The 27,904-nt window shown below is 39.8% G+C and overlaps 1 protein-coding gene across 11 annotated transcripts in view; it reads left to right on the top strand.

Annotated features, from left to right (window-relative positions):
* FOXN3 (forkhead box N3) overlaps positions 1–27,690 on the top strand; it is a 184,355-nt gene extending 156,665 nt beyond the window's left edge. For 8 of the 11 annotated variants that reach the window (XM_046942413.1, XM_040701571.2, XM_015287737.4 and 5 more), the window contains 3 exons: positions 10,387–10,495; positions 17,740–17,763; positions 20,299–27,690. In XM_046942413.1, the coding sequence (XP_046798369.1) occupies positions 10,387–10,495; positions 17,740–17,763; positions 20,299–20,848 (683 nt within the window). In that variant the 3' untranslated portion in view covers positions 20,849–27,690. The remainder of the gene's footprint in view (positions 1–10,386; positions 10,496–17,739; positions 17,764–20,298) is intronic. The other 3 variants (XM_040701575.2, XM_040701573.2, XM_046942412.1) reach the window with 1 other exon arrangement.
* Positions 27,691–27,904: the final 214 nt, after the last annotated feature.

The raw sequence follows: 27,904 nt of genomic DNA, 5'->3' as shown, positions 1-27,904 counted from the left end.
TTCCTTGCACACTTCCTGCCCGCTTTGCTGTTTTGCACTACCTGATTCAAGGCAGTAGGCAGGCTCCAGGGAGGGAGGAAAGGTCTGATTTCCTGCCAATAGAAACGTTCTTGTTCTGGGACCAGACCTGATGGTTTGATGCTGTATATTAACAGAGCCTTGAAGATGCTCTGGCCCCCGCTGTCCTGGGCTGTGCTCATGGTGGGAGAATCATCCTGTCCCGGAGAGCTTGCGGTAGAGGTATTAGAGAAATCCATGGAGAATATCGCTTCACAAATGCAGGGAATACAAGAAAACAAACATATCTCTGGTCAGCAAGCACGGTAGTAATGCCAAGTGACAGCCAGCTCTAAAGAATCAAGGCAGAAGTTAAAACAGAAGCCATTATAAAGCTTGTCTAGCCTCTCTATTGTTCTAGCTCATGCAACCAAATCCACATTCCGGGGGAAGCCTTGGTTCGCACTTTGATATTCTGCCTGGGGAAGAGTCAATTACCATCAAAGCATCTCCTGCACAGCTGAGGAAAGCTATTGTCAGCCTGCTTTGTGACCCTGCCAGAGAAATATCTGTTGAGAAGCTCCTGTGGAGAGACAGTGTGATGTACCAAGAGCCTGTCCATGCCAGAGAGGGTGGTCCTTGCCCTCCTCTCCCTCAAAGCTTTCAGGAGCTGTGGGCCATAAAAGGGCAATCAATTCCAGCCCCATATGTAAGTAGAAAAAAGGAAAGATTTTACCAAGGAGAGGAGGATACTGGTGAGGTTAACGGAGAATGAAATGAGCCATCTTTTGAGGATTAGAAATTCAAGTCAGAGTTGTGGGCAAAAGTGGGTAACAGAGTTTGGCATATAAAACAGGATAAAAAGGAGTAAAAGACTGAGTGTGGGAGAGACAGAAGAAATACAACACTGCGTGCCCAGAAAAGGATGGAGAAAACACACAATAATCCAGACTTGTGTGAGAGCTGGAGAGCTGTTGAGTGCAGACATAGAAGGGAGTTGATGCACAGTAAGCTGCATGAGCTAAACACACACTGCTGATGTTTATGTCATATGCATGTTTCCCAGTATCACAGGTGTTTGTGTGGAAGTGATCCAGAGACCTGGCCGCTTTCATGCTGTAGAGATGACGTGCTATTTCAGTTTGTAGAGGTCATTCTGAGGACCTTTCACAGAGGTGAAAGCAGGAAAGTGGCTCCTTCACTCATGTTGCTGCCTCCTTGATGTCATGAAGCACTGAGGCCTTCTTCTGTGGCTTTATGCCTGCTGTAAAGATACGGAGGTCTACTCAGAAGTTCAGGAACTTTTCCAAATATTGAGTGGAATTGGCTGAAGTCAGAAGAAAAGGTTAGGAGCATTGATCATAACCTCAGAGGTCTTTCAAATTGTAGCAAAATATTTGTGTGTGTGAACACATCCTTGAGAAGGTAAATCAGCCCACCCTACGAGTTGCAGTGAGACCTACCTTATCTACCATGTTAGGAACATCTTAGGCAACTTAAATTAATTACTAGCATGCCTGAAGAAACAATTACATGAAAATATCAGATTTAAAAAAAAAAATCCAAATAAAAGGCAAGTGGGCTATAAAAATTTCATAGCAATTCTGAGCATCATATGGAAGATCACAATTCATTCTCTGCTCTGCTACTGACTACAATAGTCTGTAAATTAGCCTGTGAATTATCAGTGTAGTAAGCATGCTGACACTGTTTGGTGTCTTGAAGATTTGGGTTTCTGTTTGTTGTATTAGACTGCAATATCAGGCATGTGCTCAAGTCATCAGAGCTGCAGAATGCCCCCTGCTTTGAAGACAAGCTTGCCTGTAAGGGATTTGAAGAGGGAGGGACATTGCTCACAGTTTGACCATGAGTGTTAAAAACTGACTGAAAACACCCTTTGGGTATGGGAGTCTGACTACCAGTGTGCCACTTACTTCAGCAGTAAGGATGGTCAAATGGAGGCAGAACCTGCATGTAATTTCAGAGTGTAACAACTTGACAAGTCCAAAAGTTTAAAACTCCAGTCCATTAAGGGTGTTCATCTGTCCTGAAAGCATGTAAAACAGTTTTGTGAACCATGGATGTCTCCATGTCACAGTCTGAACTTGTGCCCGTGTGTATGATTGCGCATGTTGGCTTTTTACTTTGAAGGCATCTCCTTGAATTAAAAGCTGCCTTCCCAACATGGTAAAAACTTGTGCTTCTCTGGATGATGTGGATGCTAAAAGTGTCTTGGGGATAAAGTTGGATACAGCCATCACTTAAAGTCATATTAAAATTTATTCTTTTAATGTGATCTGTCAGAAAGGAATCCCATCTTGGTGGCATCAGAAAATCCAGTGTATCCTAGTCCTTCCCTGTAACAGACTGATTAATTAGCTTTAGGTTTTAAGTGGCCATTTAAAATTCTTTATGAACATCTCAAAGACTGCTGACAGCCACACAGGAATTTTAAAATTAGCTTTTGTTTTTATATGAAATCATGGAATTGTGTCTGAGCTGGCACAAGCGTTGCTCAGCATTTGCTTCAATCGCACTGTGCTTTCATTCTCATGCAAAAAAAGATTGCAAAATAAAGGAGTAAAATGCTGCTATTTGGACTTTTTGTTTGTTTGTGGAAGCTTTCCTTTATAGACTTAGGAAAGTGATTGTGTTGCAGTTATACTGGGTTGTTGACAAAGTAATGTTGGCTTTCTAACCTGCCCAGGTTGGCAAGTTTCATTCCTGGATTGTGGTGACACCAGCATCAGAAATTTCTAATTAATTTCTAAAATATTAACACCTTACCATATTTTTACAGACTAAATAACTGGAGACTGTAAGTAAAGACAGAAGCTATAAGTAGCCAACTTTTTGCAGGACTCCATTGAAAAACACCACCCAGCTGGCAGAAGTGGCAGGTAGAAACATAGTTTTAATGTTTATTTTTTATCTCAGTGTGTAGAAGTCCTTCAATTTCATCAAGTTTTGTATTACTTGATTATATTTAAAAAAGAAAAGAGAAAAAAAAAAGGAACACCTGCCTCCCTTAGTAGCAGCTATCACAGGTTATGAATAGTTTGTATTTCATTAGTAGTGGAACATGAATATTCATGCCAGGATATGTGACTTGCATGTTTTTACCTGGAGGGGACTCAGTTTTGGCTAGGTTGTTGTGGGCAAGTTGTGCCCAGTGGCTGGGCCTTTGTTCTCTGATGAGAATCTGGCTCACAGAAGGGCCGAGGGCAAAGATAGCAAACAAGTGATGAATCTGTATCTAGAAGCTGTGGCTACTCGATCAGTGAAGCCCACAGGTTATTATGTACTACAGTTGAGATGTTCAGTACTTCACTTCTTCGCAGCGTCTTGGATGTGAGTGCTACTAGCTGGCACTTCCAGCAGCATATTGTCCTCAGCTCCAAGGTTGTGTCATCATGCTGTTTAGTCCTGCCAGACTGCATTCTTCCATGAAGAAACTGGACATAGTGTTCAGTGCTTCTGCAGTGCATTTGGACTTCCTGAGGTTCAAGTCACTGTTAGCGTTTTAAGTAGATTTTTTTTGATCAGTGGGATTGTTATGAACTTGAAACAATTTGCTCAATTTGCAAGAACCAATAAAAGGTAGCTGTGCGTAACCTGTTGTTGATAGTAATGCTGGTGAAACACATGAAGGTCAAAGCATTACACTGAAGATCTTAATGTGAGTAGCTCCTGACTCAGTGACCATAGACATAGCTTTGAATCTGGGAGTAGTTCTTTGCATGTTGCTGTATGATTTGGAAATTGCACACCAATGCAAGCATGTTGCCCTAGGTGCAATTTAATACTACACACAGCTGTAAACTGCTCACAGATTGGGTTTGGGAGGAAACCAGGAAACTCCAGGAGAGTGCCCTCAGCTCCCATCATTTATCTTCCAGTTTGTTTCTACTCATCCAGATCAGCTGGAAAGTGATGGCCTTCAGGATACTTCATGGCACTGTTTTTAGAGTTGGTTCTTTATTGGAGGCTGAAATGCTCTTGCTAAGGATTTTGGGGAAGATAGGAGAATGGAGTTTTGCTGGGCACTTTTTTAAAGGCAGGTTTTTCAAGGGTGAGATCAGCACCTCTCTGTTTTGGAAACCTTTCTTCACTCAAAGCATCTATAACCCAGCATTAATACATTCAGTACATCTTAGATTCAGTGGGATAAGAAGAAATTCTTGAAAAAGGTCTTCTTCTATTCTAATAAAAATGTATCTCAATGAAATTCAGTTAAGTGAATGCAAGCGGATTGAATATGTGGGATATATATTTACAGAAATGAAGGAAAAATGATATAAAATTGTCTTAAAAGCAAACAGAAATCCTGCAAATAGGGTCAAACAGAACATGCTGTCTTCTCAGTACATTTTTATTGTATGTGAAGTTTGTTAACTGCTGTGTTCTGTTTGTAAGCTTGTGGACAAATTACTTGTTATAGCTGATGAGGCAGCTTCCAGCCTTACTTTTTATATCAGAAAATGATAAATCATACACAATGAAGTATTTCATAAAGCTTTTTTTGCTGACAAGTCTGTAACAAAGCAAAAATTGGAAAAACATTTTCATTGGGTTGAAACTTTCCATTCCGTTCAATCTGAGGGGAATGGCATCCTCAACTTCTGTTAGCGCAGATTCTGGTTTTTGACTTCTGGTTTTCCACTATTATGTCATTAAAGTGAAGAAATGAAATTGGAGAGAGAACTTACTGTTCTGATAGACTTTTTCCCTACTCCTTGTATTTTGATCTGGCAGTAAGTTTTGTTTGTTCTAGGGAATTTTAGGGCTGGGGGATTGTTAATTTTTATTCCATTTCTGAGCACAGAAGTATTTCACTACCAGCCTCTGAATAAGCAGTGCTGTTGTTAACCAGTTCCAGTATCATCAAAATGGTTGCCTGGCATTTTTTTACTTGATGCAAAAATAAAAAGTAGCTCTGGAGATCAGATTATTTTTATTAGATGCCTTTATATAAGGTATGAATGTGATAGGATTATCAAGATACGCTTTTCCCCCCATGCTCAGATTTTTGTGTAGGGTAAATGTCTGGTTGGGTGCATCCTCGATTTGCAGTTTGTTGGGGGCTGCAGATTGTGGAATCTGAGCTCTAAAAAGAATTATTTTAAAGAGTAAAATAGAACATGTTAGGGAGACGGCATCAAATTTATGCCTGGAATAAGAGAGCTGAAGTGAATAAAGTTACGCATTTGGCAGATAATATTTGCTTCTGGCAATTTCTGATGTCCCATCAATTACACATCACCAGCAATTTCCTGTTTTCAGTTCTTGTAGCCTGAGATAAAGTATTCTGCTAAATGCTGTCCTGGAAGAGGAATTGGCAGAAAGAAGCTAAAGCTGACAGATATTAGCAGAAATTCGGTATCTCTTGCTTATAGTAATTTCTTCTGCGCTGCATGAGATGACTCAGGGAAGAGACTGACATAAACGCGTGTGCCTCATGATGACAGGAGAGGCAGAGAAACCAGTCTGTCCCAACAGAATACCACCTTCATGCTTTGAAAAGTTCACTTTCAGTCAGTACTCATTTTTCCTCACTACTCTTAACAGTTGGCTACCTTGAGCTAGAGAGTTGAGCTAAAGAGTTGAAGAGAGCGTGCTTGTTTCCCAGATGATGTAAATAACATCTATCACCCCTTTTCTTATTAATTTCCTTAATTTACAACAAGTTATGTTTGATGCTGATTTAACTTCCTCATGCCAACATTTGAGCAAGAAGTTAGGTTCCTTATTTAGTGAGGAGTTGGAGTGTCATTGTGTCTGCTGACACTTAATACTGAGTATTTCCTCTGCCTTTTCCACTTAAGTTTTGCTGATTTGATACGCTGTGTGCTGAACAGTCAAATCTTCAGAGGAAGACCCAGTCTGACATGGGTTTGGTTGTTGTGAAGGGCTTGGACAAGGCTGTTAGCTCAGCTGGATGGGAGGAGTTTGTTTCTCACACATGCGCTCTGTGAGATCATAGGTGTCATCTGCCAAGGGTTGTGTTGAAAGAAGTCCCACAGTTTGAGACGTTGTACTTAAGAATATGCTTGGAGTTGGAACAGCCCTGCACCAGCTGTGGGATGGTCATGCACCCACCGTGTTATTTTCCACCTCCAGCTGCTGGGTACAGCCTCTGCAGAGCAGCAGTGGATTTTTGTATGCTTCTGTTGGATCTTTTTAACGTTACGTAACATTTTGATGGATTCTGATTACGGTACGTTCTACCACATGGCGTTTACTTTATTGTCTGTTCAACTTGTTAATGTAAAAGTTTGCTGTAGAGTATAAAAGACGGAAAGATTATTTCCCCCCCTGGAGAATTTCAGAGATGTAGCTCTGATTTTTGATGTTACATGTATTGCTTCTCCGCAGTCAACCACAAGAGACCTGAAATTCCACCAAATTCTGTTCCTGTTGTGGAATTTCACCAGAGCAGAGTAAGATCAAAAGTCCTCTGCCTCCTTAATGCAACAGATTAGAGGCAAATTCTCCATATTGTTTATCTCTATTTACTCAAATTGAAGTATTTCTCGGGTTTTAAGCTTTCTGAGAGAGAAATGAGATCCATTGCCTCACACAGAACAAAGCAGTGATGGAAGCTGAAAGGTGAATAATGATTTTATTCTTTCAGACCCTTCAAGTTTCACTAGGAACATTTTATGAAAGAAGAGACCTTTTATCAAAGAGGTGTACTGATCTTTTTGCATTGTTTTTTTGAGTTGTATTTCTCAGACGTGACCGTCTCCAGGAGCTCGCACAGAAAAGGTGTAAATTACATTTCACACTTCTGCCTAGGAGTGTGGATCCATGTAACCTGCCTGTGCCTATGGTTAAAGAAGCATTACAAAAGAGGACTCTGGACTGTAAGGTGTTAGTACACAGTAGCATTGATTTTTGATATGGTTTAGAGAAAATTATTTTACCTCCACACCTTGAATTTTCAATCTGAAGTATAAATAACTAACCTCAAAGTATGGTCTCAAAACTTAATTAAAGCTAGGAAGGCACAGATTTATCTTTGGAATGAAAGCTCTACATATTTTCCAGTAAATAATCCACAAGCTTTCAAAAGTGCCAACGTGTGAAAATAATTCCTTGGATAATCAGTAACCATCTTCATACAACCTGTGCACAGGCAGGGATAGTATCTGGGTAGCAGGGACAACATATATATGGGAAGTTTGTAGGTATCAACAATTTAAAATAAATTACTGTCATCTTTGGAGGGATGGCTCTTGATGCTGCTTGAAATGCAGCATCCTTTAAGTATCCTTTAAGTAAATCCTTTAAGTAGAGATGCGTGAGCAATAGGTAGCAGTCACAGTGCCATACCAGCTGTGTGGATAACCTGGAAATTAATAACTTCTGCTGCTGCATTATTTTGATCACCACTGCTTTTCTATTTTATGTTAAGGGTGCTGTGGAAACTTCTTTACCAACAAGTTATGGTTTTTTTTCCCTTGTTGGTTCCAGATGTTTACAGGAAAGATACACTGCACTGTCTAGGTTTCTCCTGTGGCTGATCCCCTGCACGCAGCCCTTCTGTTTGTCTGCATAGCTTAACTACCGATACAGTGGTTCAGAGAGTTTTGGGAAACAGAAAGAGAAATGAGGACCAGTATCACTGCTATTGCAAGCTTAAGTAATTACTGAATTCTGAGTATTAATTTCAATATTCAAAGCTGTGGCGTACTTAAGACAAAATGAAGGCTTCTTTTGGCACTAGCAGTACTACCGAAGTCTTTGGGTGGCACACTGAACAGACCAGGTGTAACTGAGGTGAATTTCGTACATAGGAATAGGTACCAGTGTGTCAAGGGGTCTGTTCTGGGATAGTTCCAAAGGGCAGTGAACTTCTTTTTTATTTTTTCTTTTTTTCTTCTCCTTAGCATTTGTAAATTACTGAAGGGAAGAGGTAGAATATGTTTGTGTGTTCAGACTGGAATCTTTTTAAATGTGAGACTTTTGAAGAGGTTACTCCCAAGTAGCACAGTGTGACTTATGGATGGCAGAATGGTGTGAGTGCAGATATTAATAAATACAAACTCCAAGCTACAAAACAGGGCGTATTTTATACATAAAATTTTCTGCACTCCCTAAGAGTGCAGAAAATTGAAACTCTGAGAAAGTCAAGAAGAAAAGACATGACCCGATGGAATTGGAGAAGTGATGGGTAAAAGTGAACAGGATTTTTTAAAGAAGCAATGGAGTTGTCAGTAAGGCAGAAACAGGGAGAAAGGAGAGAAGAAGGGATGAGATAAATATCAGCTAACTTTGCCAACAGACTGGGATAATTAAGTCACTGTGGAAAGAAGAGTTTGGGCATCAAGGAGTCTGTTGCTCCCTTTCTTGCAGTAGAATTGTCAATGTGTTTGCTTTGAAGTTGTGTATGTATATTTATTTAGTCAGCACACAGAGCTAACTGACAAGTGAGTGTGTGTGTGCATGCCTAAATGGTTTATTTCAGTGTAAAACTCTATGGTTTGTGTCTGAGTAAAGATGAAATTACCATATCTCTCTAGGTCAGATTTCTTGGTTCATTTCTTTTAAGGGGACTTTGTAAATACACAGAAACTGTAGTATGTAGTGCAGAATGAAATCTGTCCCTCTTGTAAGCCTGCTGGGAAATGATGCCCGTTGGAAATTATGTCTTTTTGTTGATCTTTAGATATTTAGCAGGTTGATATGTTACTTTAAATATGCCCGTTCTCTGTGTGTTTTCTGCTAGCCATACCCTTGAGCAGACCACTTCACTTTTATAATGTCATTATTTTGGCCTTCTTAAGGTTATGCTGCTGAAACAAATAAAATAAAAAACAGACTTCAGAGTTATTAGCAAGAGAACATTCCTCTGTATGATCTACAAAGCCAAACTCAGGAACATTGAAAGCCCTGAGTGGAGTGTACACGATCGATTTCTCATCATCTAGTGCTGGAAGTAAATGTGCACAAAGTAGTGAAGTATAAATAGCAAAAAGCAATTTTAAAATTATTTTGGTCATTGAAAGCTGACCCTAGTAGTTACAAAGTAGGTTCTGTAATTTTGGCCATTTGAGCCTGTACTTAAGCACCTAAATATAAATGACCTATTCTTCAGAGGTTCTCAGAAGCAAGGGTGGTATCACACAGTGGCAGGGTTTGATTAAGGGGTGATGTGCTCTCACCAGCAGGAGAAAAGAAGATTATTTTCCCAGGACTAATCTTTGTGGTCTGGAATGAAGCAAGGTGAGCATCAGGATGGCAGGAAGGGGAGCGTGGAGCTGGCTTGGTGTTGATAGGTACCTCAGCAGCTTAAAAATAATGTGTTTCTAGGCCTGGATGTATTTCTCTGCCTCAGAGCACACTAACGTTTTTAAGTGTGAGCATTTGAAGTTGGGCATGTGAGGTTTGTACTTTGGTTCTTAGGCTGAATGAGTTTTCTAGTTGCTCTGTAATTTGTCTAAGTACAACCTTCGAAAGTAAAATTCTGTAGCTGTTTGTATTTATTTAATATGTATTTTTATAGTATCTGTATGTTTAATAATATAACGCATACACAGTAATGGTAATCATTGTCCTTTCAGACATTCCCCATTAGGGGAAGGTATGGTACAAATGCTGACTTTTAGTAAAGATTAAAAAAACAGACTGGCTATCGACATTAAAGAAGCATGTTTGGGTGGAGGCTATTAGTGGTTTCTGATCAGTCTGCAGGGATTTAAGTTGTACAGTTATGCCCACGTCCCTGGTGAGTGCTGTGTTCAGTAGTCCTGCGGCCCAAGGAGGAAGAAGAAAATGCTGAGGACACAGAAAAGTGCCTCTGTAGAAATGAAGTACTCAGATGTTGGTTAAATTTTTACTGGCCAGAGCTGCAGTGCTTGATGCCCAGCCCAGTGACAAGTCCCCAGTGAAACCTCCTATCTCCAGTGGCCGGTGTCTGTGCCCCTCAGTGAGGCCTGTGAGCAGGCTGCATGCTGCAGGCACCTCACTACTGGCTGCTAACGTTCTGTTTGTCTGCAAAGGGTCATTGTTTCTTAGAGGAAATGAAAGTTACATCAGTGCTCAGAGCTGTTTTTGACTCTTAAGCACATACATTCCCAAAAGAACCGTGATTATAAAACCAGTGATTCAGTTGTACAAGGAATGATCTGCAGCAACTGGGTCAGGCAGTGGCTTCCACAAGCCGCTTTATCACTACTTGCTGTCAAAATATTTGCTATGAAAATACCATTGAAAATAGGATGGCATTCACAAGAGTTGAGATGAGATGCTGGAAGGTAAGCAGTGCACTACACAAACCTCTCCGATGTTTTCTCAATTCACTGAAAAGCTTAACTTCCACGTTTTGCTCACACACTTTGCTGATGTTTTCTTTAAAAGAAAAAATATACTCTTTTTGTTTTTTAGTTCCTCCAGGAGTGATACAGAATGGAGCTCGAGTTCTGAGTAGAGGAATATTTCCTGGAGCCAGGCCACTGCCCATCAGCCCTATAGGAAGCATGGCTGTTGCAGTAAGGTAAGAGTGGCTCATTGTGAGATCTTTATGGAATAAATCATTATTTTGCAGAGAATGTAATATTATGCATAAGCTTGGAACATGGGAAAATTTACTGCTTGCTAATACTCAGGAGATTTTAAATGAAAGAAGCCCTCTGCCATCCAAAATGCGTGGGCTATCATTCTCTGCAAGATAGTCATGGCATTTCTGTCTTATTTCATAGAGGCTTATAAAGAGCATCATTTTGTTTTCACTAGCAAGTTGAAGGCAGCTTTCTGTAAGAAGCTCCTCGGGTGACCTCTTTTTCTTAGTGCAGATGTGTTTTCCTGCCCCCATCCCCCTTGAAAGACAGTTTCCTGATTTTTTTTTTCTTCCTGGGATTAAATACCTATAGCTGTCATTTTGTTATTAATGTAGGTCTTTGTGAGACGGTTTCTTTCATTACAGATTCTATTTCAAGGTTATACTGAGACATTCAAGGGTAAAATGTTGTTTGAAGATCCTCGACTTTTTTTTCCAGAAAGCAGGGCACTAAGGGACATCTAGTGATGGCAATAAGAACTGTGGTTCAGCAGTTTGCTTTACTTCAAGTAGTGATGGTTTATTGTTGCATGAACAATTTGCCTCAGGTGTAGCTCTGTTTTCAGTCAGCCACAACAGAGAATAAATCGGTCAAGTGTACTGCCAGTGCTCTTCTCTTTCAAAACTCACATCGTTGCTAAAAGCCATTCCAGCTCGGGCAGTTGGATATTCTGGGTGGGATTTCATATTCAGTGCTGGCGCCGCTTTGCTGGGCTGTTCCAGTTGCACACTGATCTCAGCAAATGGTTGCAAGGCAGTGAAATGAAGGAGCTTGATCCATCATTATTTACTTGGGATTTTCTTCCATTTGCACTTTATTTCTTATCTGTTTTCAGAGTTATTGTCTAGCTCTTTGGGGATGGTTTTTACATCCAAAAAACGGGGAGAGAGAGAGAGAACCTCCAATATTCATGTAATCTTGATGACTAAAAATGCAGAGAAGGGAAGACTTTGATGGGCAGCTGCTTAACTATTTTTCATATTTGCTACGCTTTAGAGATACCACCCTGGAGGTCGTCCCTCAGAAGTCTGCAGAGTTTCTCTCCATCTCACTTTTCTGCAGTCTGGTCTTGCTAGCAGTGGAGGGCAACCATCTTCAGAGGCTTTGCTTCCAGCTTTGGCTGGGACTTGTATTCTGCAGTGGGGACTGCGGAGCTGTGGGTCTGCTGGGTTGTATATTGCATATATACATATATTTAGGAAGTGACCAAGCTAAACAGAAGATGTGGTGGTCTGAATATTCTCTGAATATGCAGCTTATCTGCACTTCCAGCTTGGGGCCCTTCCTTAAGAAGAGGAGACTTTCTGTTCTGTAATCAGGGTTAACTTAAGAGGAGATAGATCTGTTTTTCCATCCGTGGCCACTCAAAAACGTTCTTCTATGTAGACATCTCCAAATTGCTGTGCTGTAAGGCTGCATATAGTTAACTTTTATACATTTTTGAGGACTTCTCTTTAGAGTTGGAGGGGGTCAGCAGGTAGAACAGGACCTTCACCAGCTACCTGCTAATCTAGATTTGGGAGATAAGGGATTTTACCCCTCCCTTGCTTATGTTCTTTTTGCTCTGTCTCAGAGAAAAGCATTTATAATTTGTTAACGCAGGCATATTTCTAATTCTTTTTGTTCTTTTCTCCAGCCTTAGGCAATATTAGAAATAGCTTGCTAGGAATATATTGCTGGTCTGCATGATGTCTGCTCTTCTGTAGGAGCTTCTGCAATATCTTCTCTTCTAATTCTTGGGAAAAAAAGGGGGTGGGGGAGAGCAGGGAAGAGGCTGTGAGAGATGTGGATAAGTTAAGGGATTCTCTGCAGTAGAGCAAGTTCAGAAGACAGTTTTGTCTTGTGCCTACTGGCGATATTAAGATTCAGAATTTCTTTAGGAGGGTTGGTTTGGATGCATGGTACCTCTTAGAACATCATCTGGACCTATGAAAACTGGATATTTCTGTTACTGTAGAAACAGCATCCTGTTTCTTGGTGCTTGCTCCCCTCTTCAGATACTCACAGCTAAATGGAGCCTGTCTGCTGAGCTTTCGTGGCATCTCGTGGAAATCCATACAACTTCTGCTTATCGTGTACAGCAGAGGGAGTTTATCACAGTGTCTGTGCAGCCTTCCTCTGATTCTGTGAAGAGTGGGAGTACTGCTTATGCAGAGCTGCCTTCCCTGTGTGGAGGAAGTTGTACAAGTCAGGCTGGCAGGGGATGTTCTCAGAAATCTCTCAGCTTTCGCTTTTTATTCTGCTGGGCAGCCATAGCAAGTGGTGTAATCTGATTTTCCAGTTAACCTGTAGAAATTATGTCCCTCAGCCTATATATTCAGGGAAAGACAGGCACCTTCTTTCCAATACAATTTTACTCAATTGTGTATTTTCTGGAGAAGAGTTCCTCTGATGTTCTGAATGAAAAGCCATAAACCAGGTTTCTGTTAATTTAGTTCTGTTATACTGTCCTTTGCCTCCACTTAGGTTTCAGTTTTGTGTCATATGCTGAAGAATGCAGCAAAGTGAAAGATGGAAGTCTATGCAGCTAGATTTGTTACCAAGCAGACCACGTGCAAATAACCTACAGTATGTTACCCTGATGTGCAGACTGCCATTCCTGTCAAAATAGAGTAACAAGTTTGATCTTAGGTTAAATTTGCAGTTGTAATTAGGCAGAATGTTTTGACGAATCTGTTATTCAGAAGGGAGGCCAAAACCACAGCACATAACTAACAGACATTGAAATCAATGATTTCTGATACATTAGAGCCCATTGGTTGGAAAGTTAATTGTACAATTCTTGCTGCTCTATCCATGCACAAGATATCAACGTGTTGTTGCTTCCATGTAACTACATACAATTACATTATCCTTTATATATAAAACAAAATAGGGTGGAGTTAAGTAGGATGAATTAAAAAACCCTACTGAAAAGTATTTAGAAGCAACAAGTCCACCAGCTTCCATAAATAAAGAATAGCAGTTGAAGAGGGCATCATTATGTTGCAGTGCATTTGGCTTAAATTGCACAAATAGGCCTTTCGTTCCAAACTAACCTACAAACAGAAAAGGCATCCCACACTGTTTTTGCTTTGAAAATCATCCACTGGTGTTAAATCTCCACAGCAGAGCATAATTGGTTGTGTTCTGACAGTAGCTTTTTATTTACTTTATTCACACCACTTTTAGCTTATCATCCATATTTTCCATGTTGTGGCTGACAAGTCTAAGACCCACCCAAAGACAGCAGGGGAAAATAACGCTTTCAAAGCTGTACGGTGTGTAGCATGTCTCTTACATGAGATCCATCACATATATTTTTGGCAGACCATGTCACCATACAGTTCCCCAAGTGAATCTAAAAGCAAATGCAATGATACTCTGAATACCTAGAAAATAAAATAGTGACTTAAAAAGGTATTCAGTGAAAGCAAGCAAAGCCAATAGTGACTTACACGAACAAGGAGTTGACTGTGCTTTGAAGGTGAGCTTTTGCTCTTGCTATGTAAAATTCAATAATATCCTTTAGATGTTTCCCTAGGAGAACTTCTGTAGACACTTCAGTAGGCCTAGCCTCTATCAGTATTGTCAATACATCTGCAGCATGCATTGTGGTGAGGTGCAAGAAGCTCTGTTAGATGCGATCACGTTCCGAATTCATAAGGTGGTACCAATTACACCAACCCTTTGGAAGAGCATGAGCTTGGAAGAGCTGTTCGGACTACAATGCCAGTGCATTCAGCAGAAACCTCTCACCATGATGTCTGTAAATTGCCTTGGTTTTCTTTAGCACATGCATGGATTGTATCTGTGCACGTCCTTCCCACAGCACAGTAGACCTGCTAAGCCTAAGCCTTCCCCGCCTGCAGTGGGCAAATCCCCTGAGGTGAAGTTAGTGGAATTTCACTCCACAGAAAACCTCAACAGCTGTGTGGCACAGAACTTGACGTTTGGTCCAGGTTAGTCTGTAAAAGATGTTTTGCTGAATATCCCTGGCAATATTTATGTAATAGGCCATTTTGTTTTGTTTTGTTTTCCTCTGCTCTGAATGTTCACTGTGCTACAGAGGCATTTTAACAGTATTTGGATGGGCTCCCAGGGGACCCAGGCTTTATGGCACTCTAGTCTTCAGTACTCGTACTGTGTAGGCATGCTTCCTCACTTTGTTGGTCAGATTCACATGCCATCAAAAGTAGGATTGGATTGTGAATTCTTTATTTATAACCTGTTGGTTCTGTATTCTGTCCTAATCCTGCTTTTTCCACTGAATTAGACAACCGAGGAGAGCTGATGCTTTTAGCTCCTACTAATTTCCTTTTACTTTTGGAGTTGTTGCTGCATGTGGGCAGTTTGTTGCTAGCCTTGGTCCATGAGGCTTTGCAGTCTGTTCAGTGGCCAAATGGAAAGCCTATCCCATGTCACTAGCCAGCAAATTCACCTGAGAAGCAGGTAGAAAAGAGAAAAGCAGAGTTCACTGCTACCTTGGCAGGAAATATTAAGGAGCAGGTAAAACCTTTAGGATTTGGGATGAATAGGGATGCTAAGCAGAGCCATTCGTAATAAAGATGCTGTGGCTGGACTTGGCTGGACTCTGTTGATACAATCAGAAATTTTAGGATGGAGTGTAGTACTTCGCTTTACTGCCTTTTTTTTTCCTCTCATATTTCAGCAAGGTGAATCCAAGGTATGTTGCAGGCTGGTTGAAAACTTAGGCCAAACTTTTTTATATGCCACTTCACGCCTACGTAACAGATTCAATTACTTTTAGTGGTGTTTGTTAGAAAAAAGATGTATTTTTTTTAATTTAAACAGATTAAAAATAAAAACTGATGAGAAATTTTTTTTTTCTGTTTTTAAATTCTCCTTTCTCACAAAACATTTCTAACTTCCAAAGGAATTTCAGTTATCTGTAAATTGCACGCAGAAATTTACAGGGAATTTCCCGAAGTGAAAAAATTTGCCATTGAGGTTTCCAAGACAGTTTCGTAGAGATTGGAAGCGAATCCACTCTGGCAGAGCTACTGCTTTTCCTTTATTTTGGAATAAAAGTATAATCCAAGACCAACAAAACCACGCACACCCAAAAGCAGCATTACCAGGCCTTAGCTACCTCAGCAGCATTATATTTTAAAATAACTGTTTTGTTTCTTTTTTAACTGCTAATGCTGCAGTTCTTCTGCTGCTCGTCACCACGAGAGTTTGACAAGAATGGGTTTTGTGCCTCATTTTATTTGAAGAGGCAAGATTGTTATTTACGATTATTTTAACTTCAAATTTGTAGGGCAATTACTACATCATACCTTGAAATGAATCATTCAAGAGTGATTAAATAAACTAAACATAAGTAACGTGTGCAGCATAGATGCCAAAGCATTGTAGGATTATATGCTCTCATGTTTGTAAACAATTACTTCTGCTTAAAGGAACTGGTAGATATTTCCCTTCATAAATTCTTAACTGTATATTCTTAATGTTCTTGTGTATTACTGATATGATCAGCTTAACAAACCCCACATCACCCCTGTTGGATTGCTTTCCCCTTTTCACCTGCAGCAGGCAGGGTGCATTTTCCTTGGGATGACTGAAGAACCAAAGATGGAGTCTGAACTTCAGATTTGCTGTTGCTGTTGACAAAGTGCTCTTTCTGCTACCGGTTCATGATTCGTGCTTGTTATGGTTCTTTGCATACAATTACTCTGTGAAGTATCTCTGTTAAGAGCTTCCATCAGTAGTGTAACTGACTTCTTGTTTTAACTCAATAACCCCTGATAGAATCTCGTCATACAGCAAGTGAGCATCACTTGTCTTCCATATGCTTGCTTACTGTCCTATCTGCTGGCATGTAGGGTTTATAAATAACAGTTCAACTACCTGTATCTAAAGCGGAATCTCCTGAATTTTCCTCTGGAATCATATTACCTATATGGTAAAAGAGTGTTAGCAAACCTGGCACCTGTCAAAATGCATACACCCAACTTACAGTACCAAACTACATTGCTTTCTTCATATCTTTTAACTGGCTGTTTCCAAAACTCTCACTACCTGTCATCTAAAATGTTCAGAGGGATTAAGCTGATATTTAAACTTTACATAGGTTTGCTTTGTTCAACAAAGGAATATACCTGTCTCTGATTTGGAGTACAGTATGTATTTTTCAGTCAAACTTCTTGCCATGTTGCAGACAGAATGGAAACTTACTTCTGCTGCATCCCAAGGAAGACCCCTTTAGAGGGCAGAAGTGGTGACACTGTGCAAAAGCAATTGTTTCATTACTGAATTGAGATACAGCTCCTGTGGGCTCCATTTCGCTCCTGATGAAATTAGTAACTTGTATCAATTTACAAGGGGAATGGAATCAGGCTTTCAAAAGGCCAACTTATCTCTGTAGACCTTGAGGGTTGTGTAATTGTGCTACAGCTAAATTGAAATATTCTTAAAAGAATCTGTGCGTGGTGCTTTTAGGTGTGTACCTGTGGTTAAGAACCCTCAAGCAAATAAGATTCTGTAGGATGAAAAGCTCCAGAGACTGCCCCATGGCCTTTCCTGACAGAGGCAGGCATACTTGAGAACATCAGTTTCTGGAAATTTCGAAATGAAGTGCTGAACTAGAAAATGGGGAAATAATAAGTTATTAACTTTGAATTTTGCCTCACTGTTAAACTAAGCACACAACTCTTAAATATTTTTTCTTCTATATAATTTAATATTAATCCAAACATCAGAGCAAGTGCCTGTTTTAATAAACTGTTGTTGTTCTAGTGACAAAGTTAGAATTATAGCCAGAATTTTGAGCAAAAACAGATTCAGCTGGGCAAAATCTGTTCCCTGAAGCCTGGGGGAGTTCTGTCCGCTGATGATCTGCATTGAACTTAGTAGATCACCAAATTGTTAGTGAGTGTGTGACTGGGTAAGAGCACAACATGAAGCTTGACAATGTCTCAGAACATGTGTGGATTATTAATGATTGAGATAATAGTTTACTCAACTCTTATTTATGTACTAATATCAATTATAACTAATCATTCCTATGTTTTGACCTGTTGCCTATCAGATGAATTTACTTCCAGGCTACGTGAATTTTGACCTCATGAATATCCTAAGCCACTCTGCCTGTATAACTCACTTTCATCTCTGCAGATATCCTTTGCTACTTCTCTCCTTGACCCTCTTTCTCTTCCTTTTTTATTTCCCCAAGCAGAACTGGTTGGAAATCTTTCAAAATGTAAGTGAAAAACATAAAGATTTTTTCTGAGATGTGAATGCTGTTCATTTCCTGACCAGTTCCACCATAGTTCCTTTCCTTTTGAAATGCATTATTTTCTGTCTCCTCCCACTTATTTTAAAGTGACTTTTTTTTTTTTTTTTTTTTTTTTGTCCTTTTCTGTCTTTCTTTGCCATCATCCCCGTTTGCAGTCATTCCTGTGGGATTCTAACCCCATAGTAGTATACCTTCCCCCAGGACACTGCTCCTGTAATCCCTGGGCCTTTTCATTCCATGTTTCTGTTTTTTTCAGGGGATTGGGATCTGGAGTATGACTCGTGGGCAGAGCTTTTGAATCCAAATTAGAGCCCCTTTATGGAAAAGCAAACACTAGACGCAAGAGGGGGCAAGCCAGGGAGGTCTTCTGGCACATGGTTGCTCTGCTCCATGGAACTGTTGTTTTCCTTTTATTAATAGTTTCTGAGAACAAATAGAGGTAGATCTAATAACACAAAAATGTGCATCTTGATTTAAATCCCATCTGTCAGAAGCCTTGTTCATTAGTAACCTAATCCGTAAGAATTCTACTTGGGTTCCTACCTATTCTGTCCTGTGTTTTTTCCCTTGGAGCAAGAATTTATTGGTGGTTTTATATGGGGAACTAGGAGCATGTGATTTTTATTGAGCCACATTGCCCTGACTATTAGCTGCCTAATAAAATCAAGTAACTTTAATTTTATGCTAATTTATGATAATTTTGAACATCTTTAAATGTAAATTTACCCTAAAAATGAAGAATCTGTCACTTAAAATGCATCACATGCTTCCTCGTAATGACTGATCTTAAGGAGTTGGTTATAAATTCACCTTTCAACTAGTTTAGTATGGATGATTTCTTCTTTTAAGCATTTGGCATCCTCTAATGACAACCCCTGCAGTGGGAAACCATCACAGAGTAAATGCAGCTGGCTTGCTGCACAGTCATGAATGACATTGCATTTAGTTATTAATAATTGAAGGAGCATTGTGTATTCCTTCTGGGTTTTGTATATAATTTATGGATCATAAAGCTACTTGAAAATCTAAGTGAAAATAATTTTATTGAGCAAAAGTGGCTGCTAATAACTATGCCTTCTGTTACATATATTTATCTGAAAGTACTGTAAATAAGAACATTTGGAGAGACTGATTAATGCACTACCTTTTAGCATTGTCCTGTCACCAGTTCTCAGAAGCTGTTTCTTACTTCAGTAAGCTCCACAGATAAGTGCATTGAGATGAATAGGAACTGAGGGATTATATACCTCTCCTGTATTTTCCACCTTTCAGCCATACCTATCTAAAATGGATAATACTCTGTTGTTCATTCTGTAAAGAAAGCAGACCTGTGCTGAACTCCCTGAAACCTAAAGCAGTTTCCCATTCTTAAAGCAGAAACAGGACTACTCTGGTCACTGTCACATTTCTGTTAAGAAACACCTGTGTTCAGTGCGCATTTTTAACCAACGTGGTCGTGATAGTGTGAAAAAGCACTGTGGTGATAGCATGAAGGTGGCAGGACCAGATTTTAAAGTGGTTTATCATGTGACAGATGAAACAGCCTTGCTTGTTTTTGTTTTTTTCTTTTTATTGATAGAGGAGTTCAAGGCTGGTGAACTGGCAGGGAAAATGATGATGCCTATACTAAGGGTTGAGCATCCCCCTCTCCTTTTCTCAGTGGGAATTAAACACTGCACAGGGGCAATCCTTTCCGCAGCTGACTTGAGAGCATCGTGTTCTCTATTGTGAAGTCATTGGTAATGCTATAATATCTTCCAGTGCAGAAGGGGACACCATTAGTTTTTAAATACATTGTGCTGCCGTAGCTCCCACAGCGCCGAGTGCCATAAAACCTAAGAGGAAAATGAAAACTTCTAAAGCAAAACCAGTTTTTTGGGGGTACTGTTTGGTTTTGAACACATTTTAATATTTTGTTGGCAGTTGGTGTCTTAAGATCACATTGTTTTTAAGATCCACAAACTGATCACAGTCGGAAATGTGACTGTCAAAAATGTCCCATCTGGGACTGCGCCGATTCCAGCTGAAATCCTCCTACCTGGGAATGGCAGAGCTGAGGAAGAGTCTCTGAGAGAAGGCAAAGGCAGAACACCAGAATGTTGGTGTCTCTTCCTCACATTTTTGGTAGTATCATTTGAAAAGGTTGGAGGATATTTATACAACTCATCAGAACTTATTTAAAATCTAGTAAATAAAGCTTTTTAGTTGTTTTTTTTTTTTTTTTAAACACAGATCAGGACTGCTCAGACATCACTTCTTATGGCCACCTTCCTTGCTCTTTCCTCTTGTACTGCCACGTATCTTTTGCCTTGACTAATGTGTAGAGTCCAATTTGCAAGCAATTGTGAAAAGTCAGGCTTTGAAAGTGGGCTGCGTGGATGTTCCTTCAATAATCACAACTTTCGATTATCTGTCAGTTGTTTTTACCTTGTTATCTTTTGCACTGAAGCAGGATTACTTCCCTGTGGTTTTTACAACTACTTCAATTTGCTTTTCCAGGAATGGGATAACAAACTGCCGGATGCGGACAGAAAGCGAACAGTCATGTGGCTCTCCAGTTGTTAGCGGCGACCCGAAGGAGGATCACAACTACAGCAGTGCCAAATCTTCCAACCACAGGAGCACATCACCTGCTAGTGACTCCGTTTCCTCTTCCTCTGCTGATGACCAGTATGAATTTGCAACTAAAGGTAGCCAAGACAGCAGTGAAGGAAGTGAAGTTAGCTTCCAGAGCCACGAGAGCCATAGTGAAACAGAAGAGGAGGACAAGAAGCAAAATCGGAAGGAGACCAAGGATTCTTTAGCTGACAGTGGGTATGCATCCCAGCACAAGAAAAGGCAACATTTAATGAAGGCGAAAAAAGTACCAAGTGACACACTGCCTCTTAAAAAGAGACGTACGGAAAAGCCCCCTGAGAGTGACGATGAGGAGATGAAAGAAGCAGCGGGATCTCTCCTGCATTTAGCGGGAATTCGATCCTGTTTGAATAACATCACCAATCGGACGGCAAAGGGGCAGAAAGAGCAAAAGGAAACCACAAAAAATTAGAACAAATCAATGATTTGTTTGAACTTACAAAGTTTTGTTTCAGCACGTCAGGTGAATTCTAATGATTTGTGGCAATATCAGCAATTTTTCCTTTTTTGTTTTTCTTTCTATTTGGTTTTATTTCTTTTTTTTTCTTTTCTTTTTTTTTTTTTTTTTTGGACCCTTAAGATTTTTATTTTTAAAGGAGATTGAAGCCATAGAACTCATACTGACACTCAGCTAATTTACAAAAGCTTTTCATTACCCGAAGACAAAAAGTTAACAACAAAAAAAAGCCAAAATCGCCATTGCTTTCTCCGGCTTGTCAAAAAATGCATGGTTGAATACGCAGTGACATCAACATTGTTGTGATGGGATAAGATTGGGCACTTGGAAATCTCTCTTACACTAGAAGAGATTGCATAATTTAGTAGTCATTCAGGCCTAGCCCTTAAGAATTTTTTTAACGGCCTTACAATTGGGATGTGAGTGAATGTGAATAAAGAGATTTGGGGGGAAGAGAAGGCGTGTTCTTCTCCCACCAAACCACAGACCATCTAGTGGCACTTGGATTCACCGTGCCATAGAAGTCTTTGAACAGCCACTGGTGGCAACTGCGCATACTGTAATGCACTTCTAGTGCTTCGTGTACTGTATGTGGCTAATAGCAGGAAGACTGGTAACTTTTAAGTTTTGGGAAGTTTGAACTGTGTATGCAATGAGTTTCAGTGAAATAATGAAAAGAAATGGGGGGGGGGGCGGGGGTGGAGGGGTGGCACTGTTAATAGCATTGGTAATCATTGAATTATGTCTTCTATATTAAATTAACTGAATGTTCAAAAAGCCATAAGCCCGAAGATTGGCACTGCGTGCAAAAAATAATAGTATAGGGAAAAACAAGCTATGTCTTCTAAACTGCCTGAGTGAAAAGCAATCAAGTCTAAGAAATTACAGTAGATATTAAGGAAGAAAGTAAATCAGAATCCTTTTCTGTGGATCAAATATTTGATCTAACTGAGGGAAAAAAAGCTACAAAACCTGCCATTAGTATTATTCTGTAATTAAAAAAAAAAGCAACAGGAAAGCATATTGATGAACAGTGAAATTAAGTTCAACAGAACAGCTCCTACACTGCCCTCAGAAGTGAGCGGTGCAGTTAATGTCAATCAGGATTCATCTGTGCAAAAACGACAACAGATTTCCAGATTCAACCAGCGTAGCCAGCAGGAAAACAAAATGATCCACACTGCATGGATTCCTTTTGGAAGGGGGGGAATACAAAAAGCAAACAATTTTTTTTATTGAAAGATGACAAAGTTCTTGTAAGGTAAATAATGTATTTAGCATGAAGCATGAATTATTTTCATATAAATATAGAAAATAGAGAAAAAGGCAATGCCTCTAATTTTTAAGCCCTTAGGCTTAGAGTTTGGTTGGTTAATTTTATTTTTTGTTTTTTGTTTTGTTTTGGTTCTTTTTCGTTGTTGGGTTGTTTCTTTGTGGATTTTGTTTTTGTTTTTTTTTTTTTTTTTTTTTTTGAAGCAGGTGTTTAAGGTTTAACCTTCTTCAGGGACAAACACTGACTGTTGGGAAACTTACTCTGCAATATTAAAAAATAAAATCTTCATGCTCTGGTAGGGCTTGGATGGTTGAATTATACTGCCTTGTCTGCACATTCAGCCCCCTCTCCCTACTTCTCTTTAAAAAAAAAAAGAAAAAAAAAAGAAAAAAAAAGAAAAAAAAAAGTAAAAGTGTGTCCTTTCTTCGTCTGTACATGTGTAACATGACGCAATAATCTGAGGGCAAGTTTAGTAGTGAGTGTGTATGACAGAATCAAGAGAATAATGGGAGATTAATTGAGGAAAACTCTCTGATTTGATTCAGGAATAAGTAGACAAGAAAATAGCTTTGCTAATTTGCCATGAGAAAATGAAGTTATTAAGAGCCTTATTGAGGTGTCCCGAGAAAAAGCAGTGCAACAGAGGGTGTGATTCAGGTATAGTGCTTCTCTCCTGGCACGGTGATTGTTAGATTGGAGATCCGTACAGCCGAGGGAAGCCGTGAAATAGATAATATGGTCTCTCTCACCTGGATTCGTCAGTTTGGCATGAAAAAGTTCCGTACTAAAATATCCTAGAGACAAGGAGAAAATCCCAGGGACTGAAAAACCCTGCCACTTAGCAGAATGAAATGGTTTCTGATAAAGAATACAGATTTATATCCCCAAAACTGTTCCAGTCAGCAGCACCACTAAGGTGGATCTAGTTCCTGAAGAGAGTGAGTTAGAGAAGGATGTGACTTCGCACTCAGTGGAGTGAAAGGAGAGTTGCATTTGGTGTATATGCAGTTGGGAAGTGGAAAGACCGACTGGTAGGCTGGGCTGGACCTGGCAGGCCATCTCGTGCTCCACAAACGTTTTGTAATACAAAGAACGGGACCGTGCTGGGGGCAGTGCACCAAAATTGTGCCTCTCCTCCCATCTCACTCAGTGTGCCCCGGGATCCAGGACCTGCCTTGTCAAGGGTTGTCTGACAGCTGCTGGAGCCCAGCACAACCGCCAGCTATGCAGATAAGGAAGGAGAGAGCCAAGGATGGTGCAAGGAGCAGCTCTGTGCTCTCCTGTTTGCTGGTCCTGGGGCTGAGGCATGCAGGGTTGATGGCCAGCGTATTACAGTTGGAGTACACAGGTATGAAACCTGTTGGCTGCCAACAGCCTTTGAGATAAAGCTGGGGAAAACAAAGTTTTCTGATGGCCATGGAGCACAGAGATGGATGAGCCATATCTTTCCGTGTTGATAGAGCCCTCTCAGTGTGATCGGACTGGGACAGTCCCAAGCCGCTCAGTCTGCAGGCAGAGTGCACAGGCATTGAACCACACAGTCCTGCACAGGAGAATTTGGCCTTTCATTGTTTTATGAACTTCGAGGGCAGTCATTTGAAATACAAAGCAGTACAGTACCAGCTTGCCACCACTTCTGCTCATTAATGCATAAGTTGTTCCACAGAGGAGGTCTTTTAATATATATCAGAAAGCAACATTTAAAAGTCAAATTCATGGCAGAAAATGCACTGAAAATGAGGCTCTGCCATTTCTTTCCTCCAGAGAAAGCAAAGTGGTTGTCTGCTGGTGGCCAGATCCTGCCCAGTCACAACACTTAATTCCAAAGCATTTTTACTGACTGCAGTACATCAGTGCAAACAAGATGAGTGTCTGCTGCACAGCAAGTACCATTCATTAATGTGGACTCTTGGTGGCTAAATATATAATTACCACTAGTATTACCTTAGAAATTGGTCATTTTGCGTGAATATCTAATTAAGCAGGTTATCTGTATAAGTATACACATATATAATCTATCTAAGACTTCAACACCTTTTTATACTTGATGGTAAACGTAAACTGTTGGCAGGTGTCTGTTTTCACGTGAAATGTGTTCTTCCTCATTTGATCTGAGGAGTTCACGGTTTGGCTGAGTGCTGATGTCATCAACAGATGATTTCTGGAGTCTCAAACGAACTTGTCTTTTATCAATGCTTCCTCTAACTATTGACGAGCATATAATTTGAACCCGTATAAAATATTTATGAGTCGCCTTTTAAACCATTTTTGTGGCTAGCTAAAAATGGCAGCTTTGTCAGAATTGGTAATACTCCATCAGAAAAGTTCAGTCTTTTTTTTTTTTATAAGAATTGTTTTGTTTTTTTTTCCAGAAAACACACACACAAAAAAAAGTCATTTCCTCAACCCAATTGTCTCTCCTTTTAGTGAGTCATGCCAAAACTGAGTGGTAATTGCACTGTATTACAAGCTCTCTCACTTGCCAGACATGAGGTGGTTGGGTTTTGCTTGTTTCCTTTCTTTATTAAGCCATTTTGGGGTGAGAAGTCATAGAATATCTTAACTTTCCGTTTTCCTCACTCTATCAGTATTGCCAAATTAATGGTTCTCCAGAACAGGTGGGGACTAGAGGAATCCTGGTAGGTCAGCAAGCATTTAGTGGCAAGTTTCATATGGACGTGTGCTGTGTGGGTCACTCAGACTTCACCAGGAGTTCCCTTGGAATATACCCTCTGCAGGGAGAAGCTCTTGCAGTCCAGAGCTAATGCCACAAGCAGATTTCACGGGAGTCCGCAGGGAGCTGAAATCTGTTGGTCATGTTTGCATGCTGCAAACAGTTGGATGTTCTCTTGAGAAGTCATTTTGATGCAGATTTTTACCTGCGTTTAGAAATTCAGGCACAGTTCTTGAACAGCTTTAATACAACATCCCGTAGCTGTTTCTGAAAGCAGTTTGATGCTGAACTTCTGGTAAAACCAGCAGTAGTTCTGTCAAGATCACCAGAGCTTTGCAGAGAAATGAGGCATGCTGTATAGGACCACAGAACTAGCCTGGGACTGTATTCTCACTGGTAATTCAAGTGATGTCCATAGGTTGACTCCTGTCTTACCTTAAAATGGGAGAAAAGAATCCCAAAGGAGGTGCATGAGCTTCCAATGTTCAAGTGAAATACTGTCTACCTTTGCAAAAGACAGAAGGAAACCCTGTGGGCTGCGTTCTTCACCAGAGTGAGGTAGAGGGGTGTGAACATACTTGAACGTACTAAATCCTAAGTTGTATGCCAAATGGCACCATGGATAGAATGGCCATTTTCTCAGTAGCCAAATCATCAAGACCCTAATTCTTCTGGAAGTATTTCTGTATCTCAACATGTAGATAGGCGCAGTCTGCGATTTTCTAGAACCTCAGGGTGCCTCGTCTCCTTTGCAGTCAGTGGAGCTACAGACACCCAACTGCTCTTGAAAATCTATACTGTTTTATTATTACCATTTTTCCTTTGATCTGGCCCAAGTAGTTTTTTAAAACGTCGCTTTCCTGCGCTCCAGGATTAAAGTACAGAGAGAATGCATTTACAGTTCCAGATGCAATGCAATTGACTTCACTTCATGGAGAATGCAGACGTTCCTTCGAGTGTGCCACTGCTGCTTGAGCAGCTCATGGGCGTACTTCACAGGAAATGTTTTGAAAACTTTTTCTTGACTTTGCCACCAAAAGAGCGTTTGAACCATACATCCTCTTGATTGTAACAGAATATCAGTGTTGACTGTCTGACCAGTTAGTTAAGTTTTAGTAGTGTCCTTCACAGCCCTCCAGTAATATATCAAACACTGTTATGCACATAATGCAGCACTGTGATCTAATTTAAATAATACTTTTTTATTATTTATACTACTCTATGTAATATACATCAACACTTTGCTATATAACCTAAGTGATAACCCTCTTCTTAGTTATCTGCCAAACTTTGAATTTCTGTTTGGTTTATATTGCATTTAGCACAGTTACCAAGTTGTAATGATGTCTCTTTTCCTTTGAAATGGAATGTGTAAGTCAAACTATACGTTCGTGTGTTTCTGTTTTAAGCTGGAGTTTATAAGGATTTACACACAACATTCGGTGTTCTGTATAAATCTGCATACATTTGTGAATTCATCTGCTAATCCCCTTTTATTTAGAAAGTATTAATTAATGGTGGATTATTAGGGTTTTTTGTTTTGTTTTGTTTTGCATTTTTACTTCTAGTACTGGTTATTCTTGAATTAAGCAGAGACTTGTCAGCTGGGTTGCTTTATCATGTACATGACCTTACAATTCTTCCACAGTTCAGCCAACAAGTACTAGCTTCACTGACCAAAAAAAGTCTCAACCTAATGTGTCTATGGTGCTGTATTTTGCTGGTGTACATTTAAAACCAGAAATGATCTAAAGGTCACTTTGAGTTGTTCTAATAAGTAGCCTTTCCTGGTATGGGGAGCTTGGGTTTTGTTTTTGTTTTAGCATTGAAACAAGAAGTATTTATCTGAAGCTATTTCATGGTTTTTCTACTGTATCACGTTTCCTTTTGCAAAAGGGGGAAACGGGCCTGACGGAACAGCCTCTCACAGGCAGTGGAAGGCGTTTCTGTTTCACTTTTTCACTTAATTTCATTGGCCGATGGATCAGGCCAGCAGTCCGAGAGTTCATCATCTGAGGGTTTAAGGGATAACTGCAACTTGTGCCACAACTACGTGTTGCATTCTGCGACGGCCATCATCTAGAAATGGGAATCTCTTTACTCTGGCCTAAAATCCCAAGACATTTTTTTTTTCTTTCAGATTAACCATTGAACTTCAGTACATTTTTAAGTTAACAGAGCATTGTACATTTCTGAGTATGTGTGTGGGATGACAATTGAAAGTAATACCTGTACCTGATAACCAGTTCCATGCCTGCATCATTCACACTCACTACTTAAAACTGCCATGATGTAAAATGTCGGGGGGAATGATTTGTGTGTGTATGAAAAGCATTATGGACTTGTACATTTTTTTTATACTCTGATCTGTAATTTCTGAAATATTTTGTTTTACAGAAAAAAAAAAAAAAGTGATAAAGCAATCAAAAGACCAAGAGATTTAATAGCAGTGCTTAAGGGTCACAGGACCTTAACTGGCCAATATGTTAATTTAGTACAGTGATAAGCCAATTTTTTTTTTCCTGTACTTGGCGTCTGAAACTGCCAATTTCATCAATATTAAAATACAAACTGTGATGGGGAATGAACAGTGATGTTAAGTTGTATTTGTGTTTACCTAAATGAGCAGTCCGAAGACAAGTGCAATCAGCTGATCTTTAGGGAATATGAAAATGTTGATTTAGAGGCATACTTGCATTTTACATTTTCTTGATGTGTAATCATATTGCCAAAGACAAACTACTTCATCAATTATTATTGTAAATAACACTTTCCCAAAACCTACCATAAAGTTTCTGTGATGTATTGTCTTCCAGTTGCAATAAAAATTACTGAGTTGCATCAATTGAACAATTGTAGTTTTGTGAGTATTGTCTTCAAAATACACTCAGGTATTATAGAGGAAAAACAGTGATTTCGTTTTCACAAATGAATTGCTTCATTTTTAAGTACTTCTAGCCCCGGTGGGATGTTACCCGTATTTTCACTGCAGTAGGAATCAACTCATGTTAATTTGCTGTCATATGCAAATTACTAGACATCATATTAAATTGCTGTTAAATTT

The sequence above is a fragment of the Gallus gallus genome, chromosome 5 (assembly GCF_016699485.2).
Source record: "Gallus gallus isolate bGalGal1 chromosome 5, bGalGal1.mat.broiler.GRCg7b, whole genome shotgun sequence".
Classification (NCBI taxonomy): domain Eukaryota; kingdom Metazoa; phylum Chordata; class Aves; order Galliformes; family Phasianidae; genus Gallus; species Gallus gallus.
This window is presented reverse-complemented; position numbering and strand designations above follow the sequence as displayed.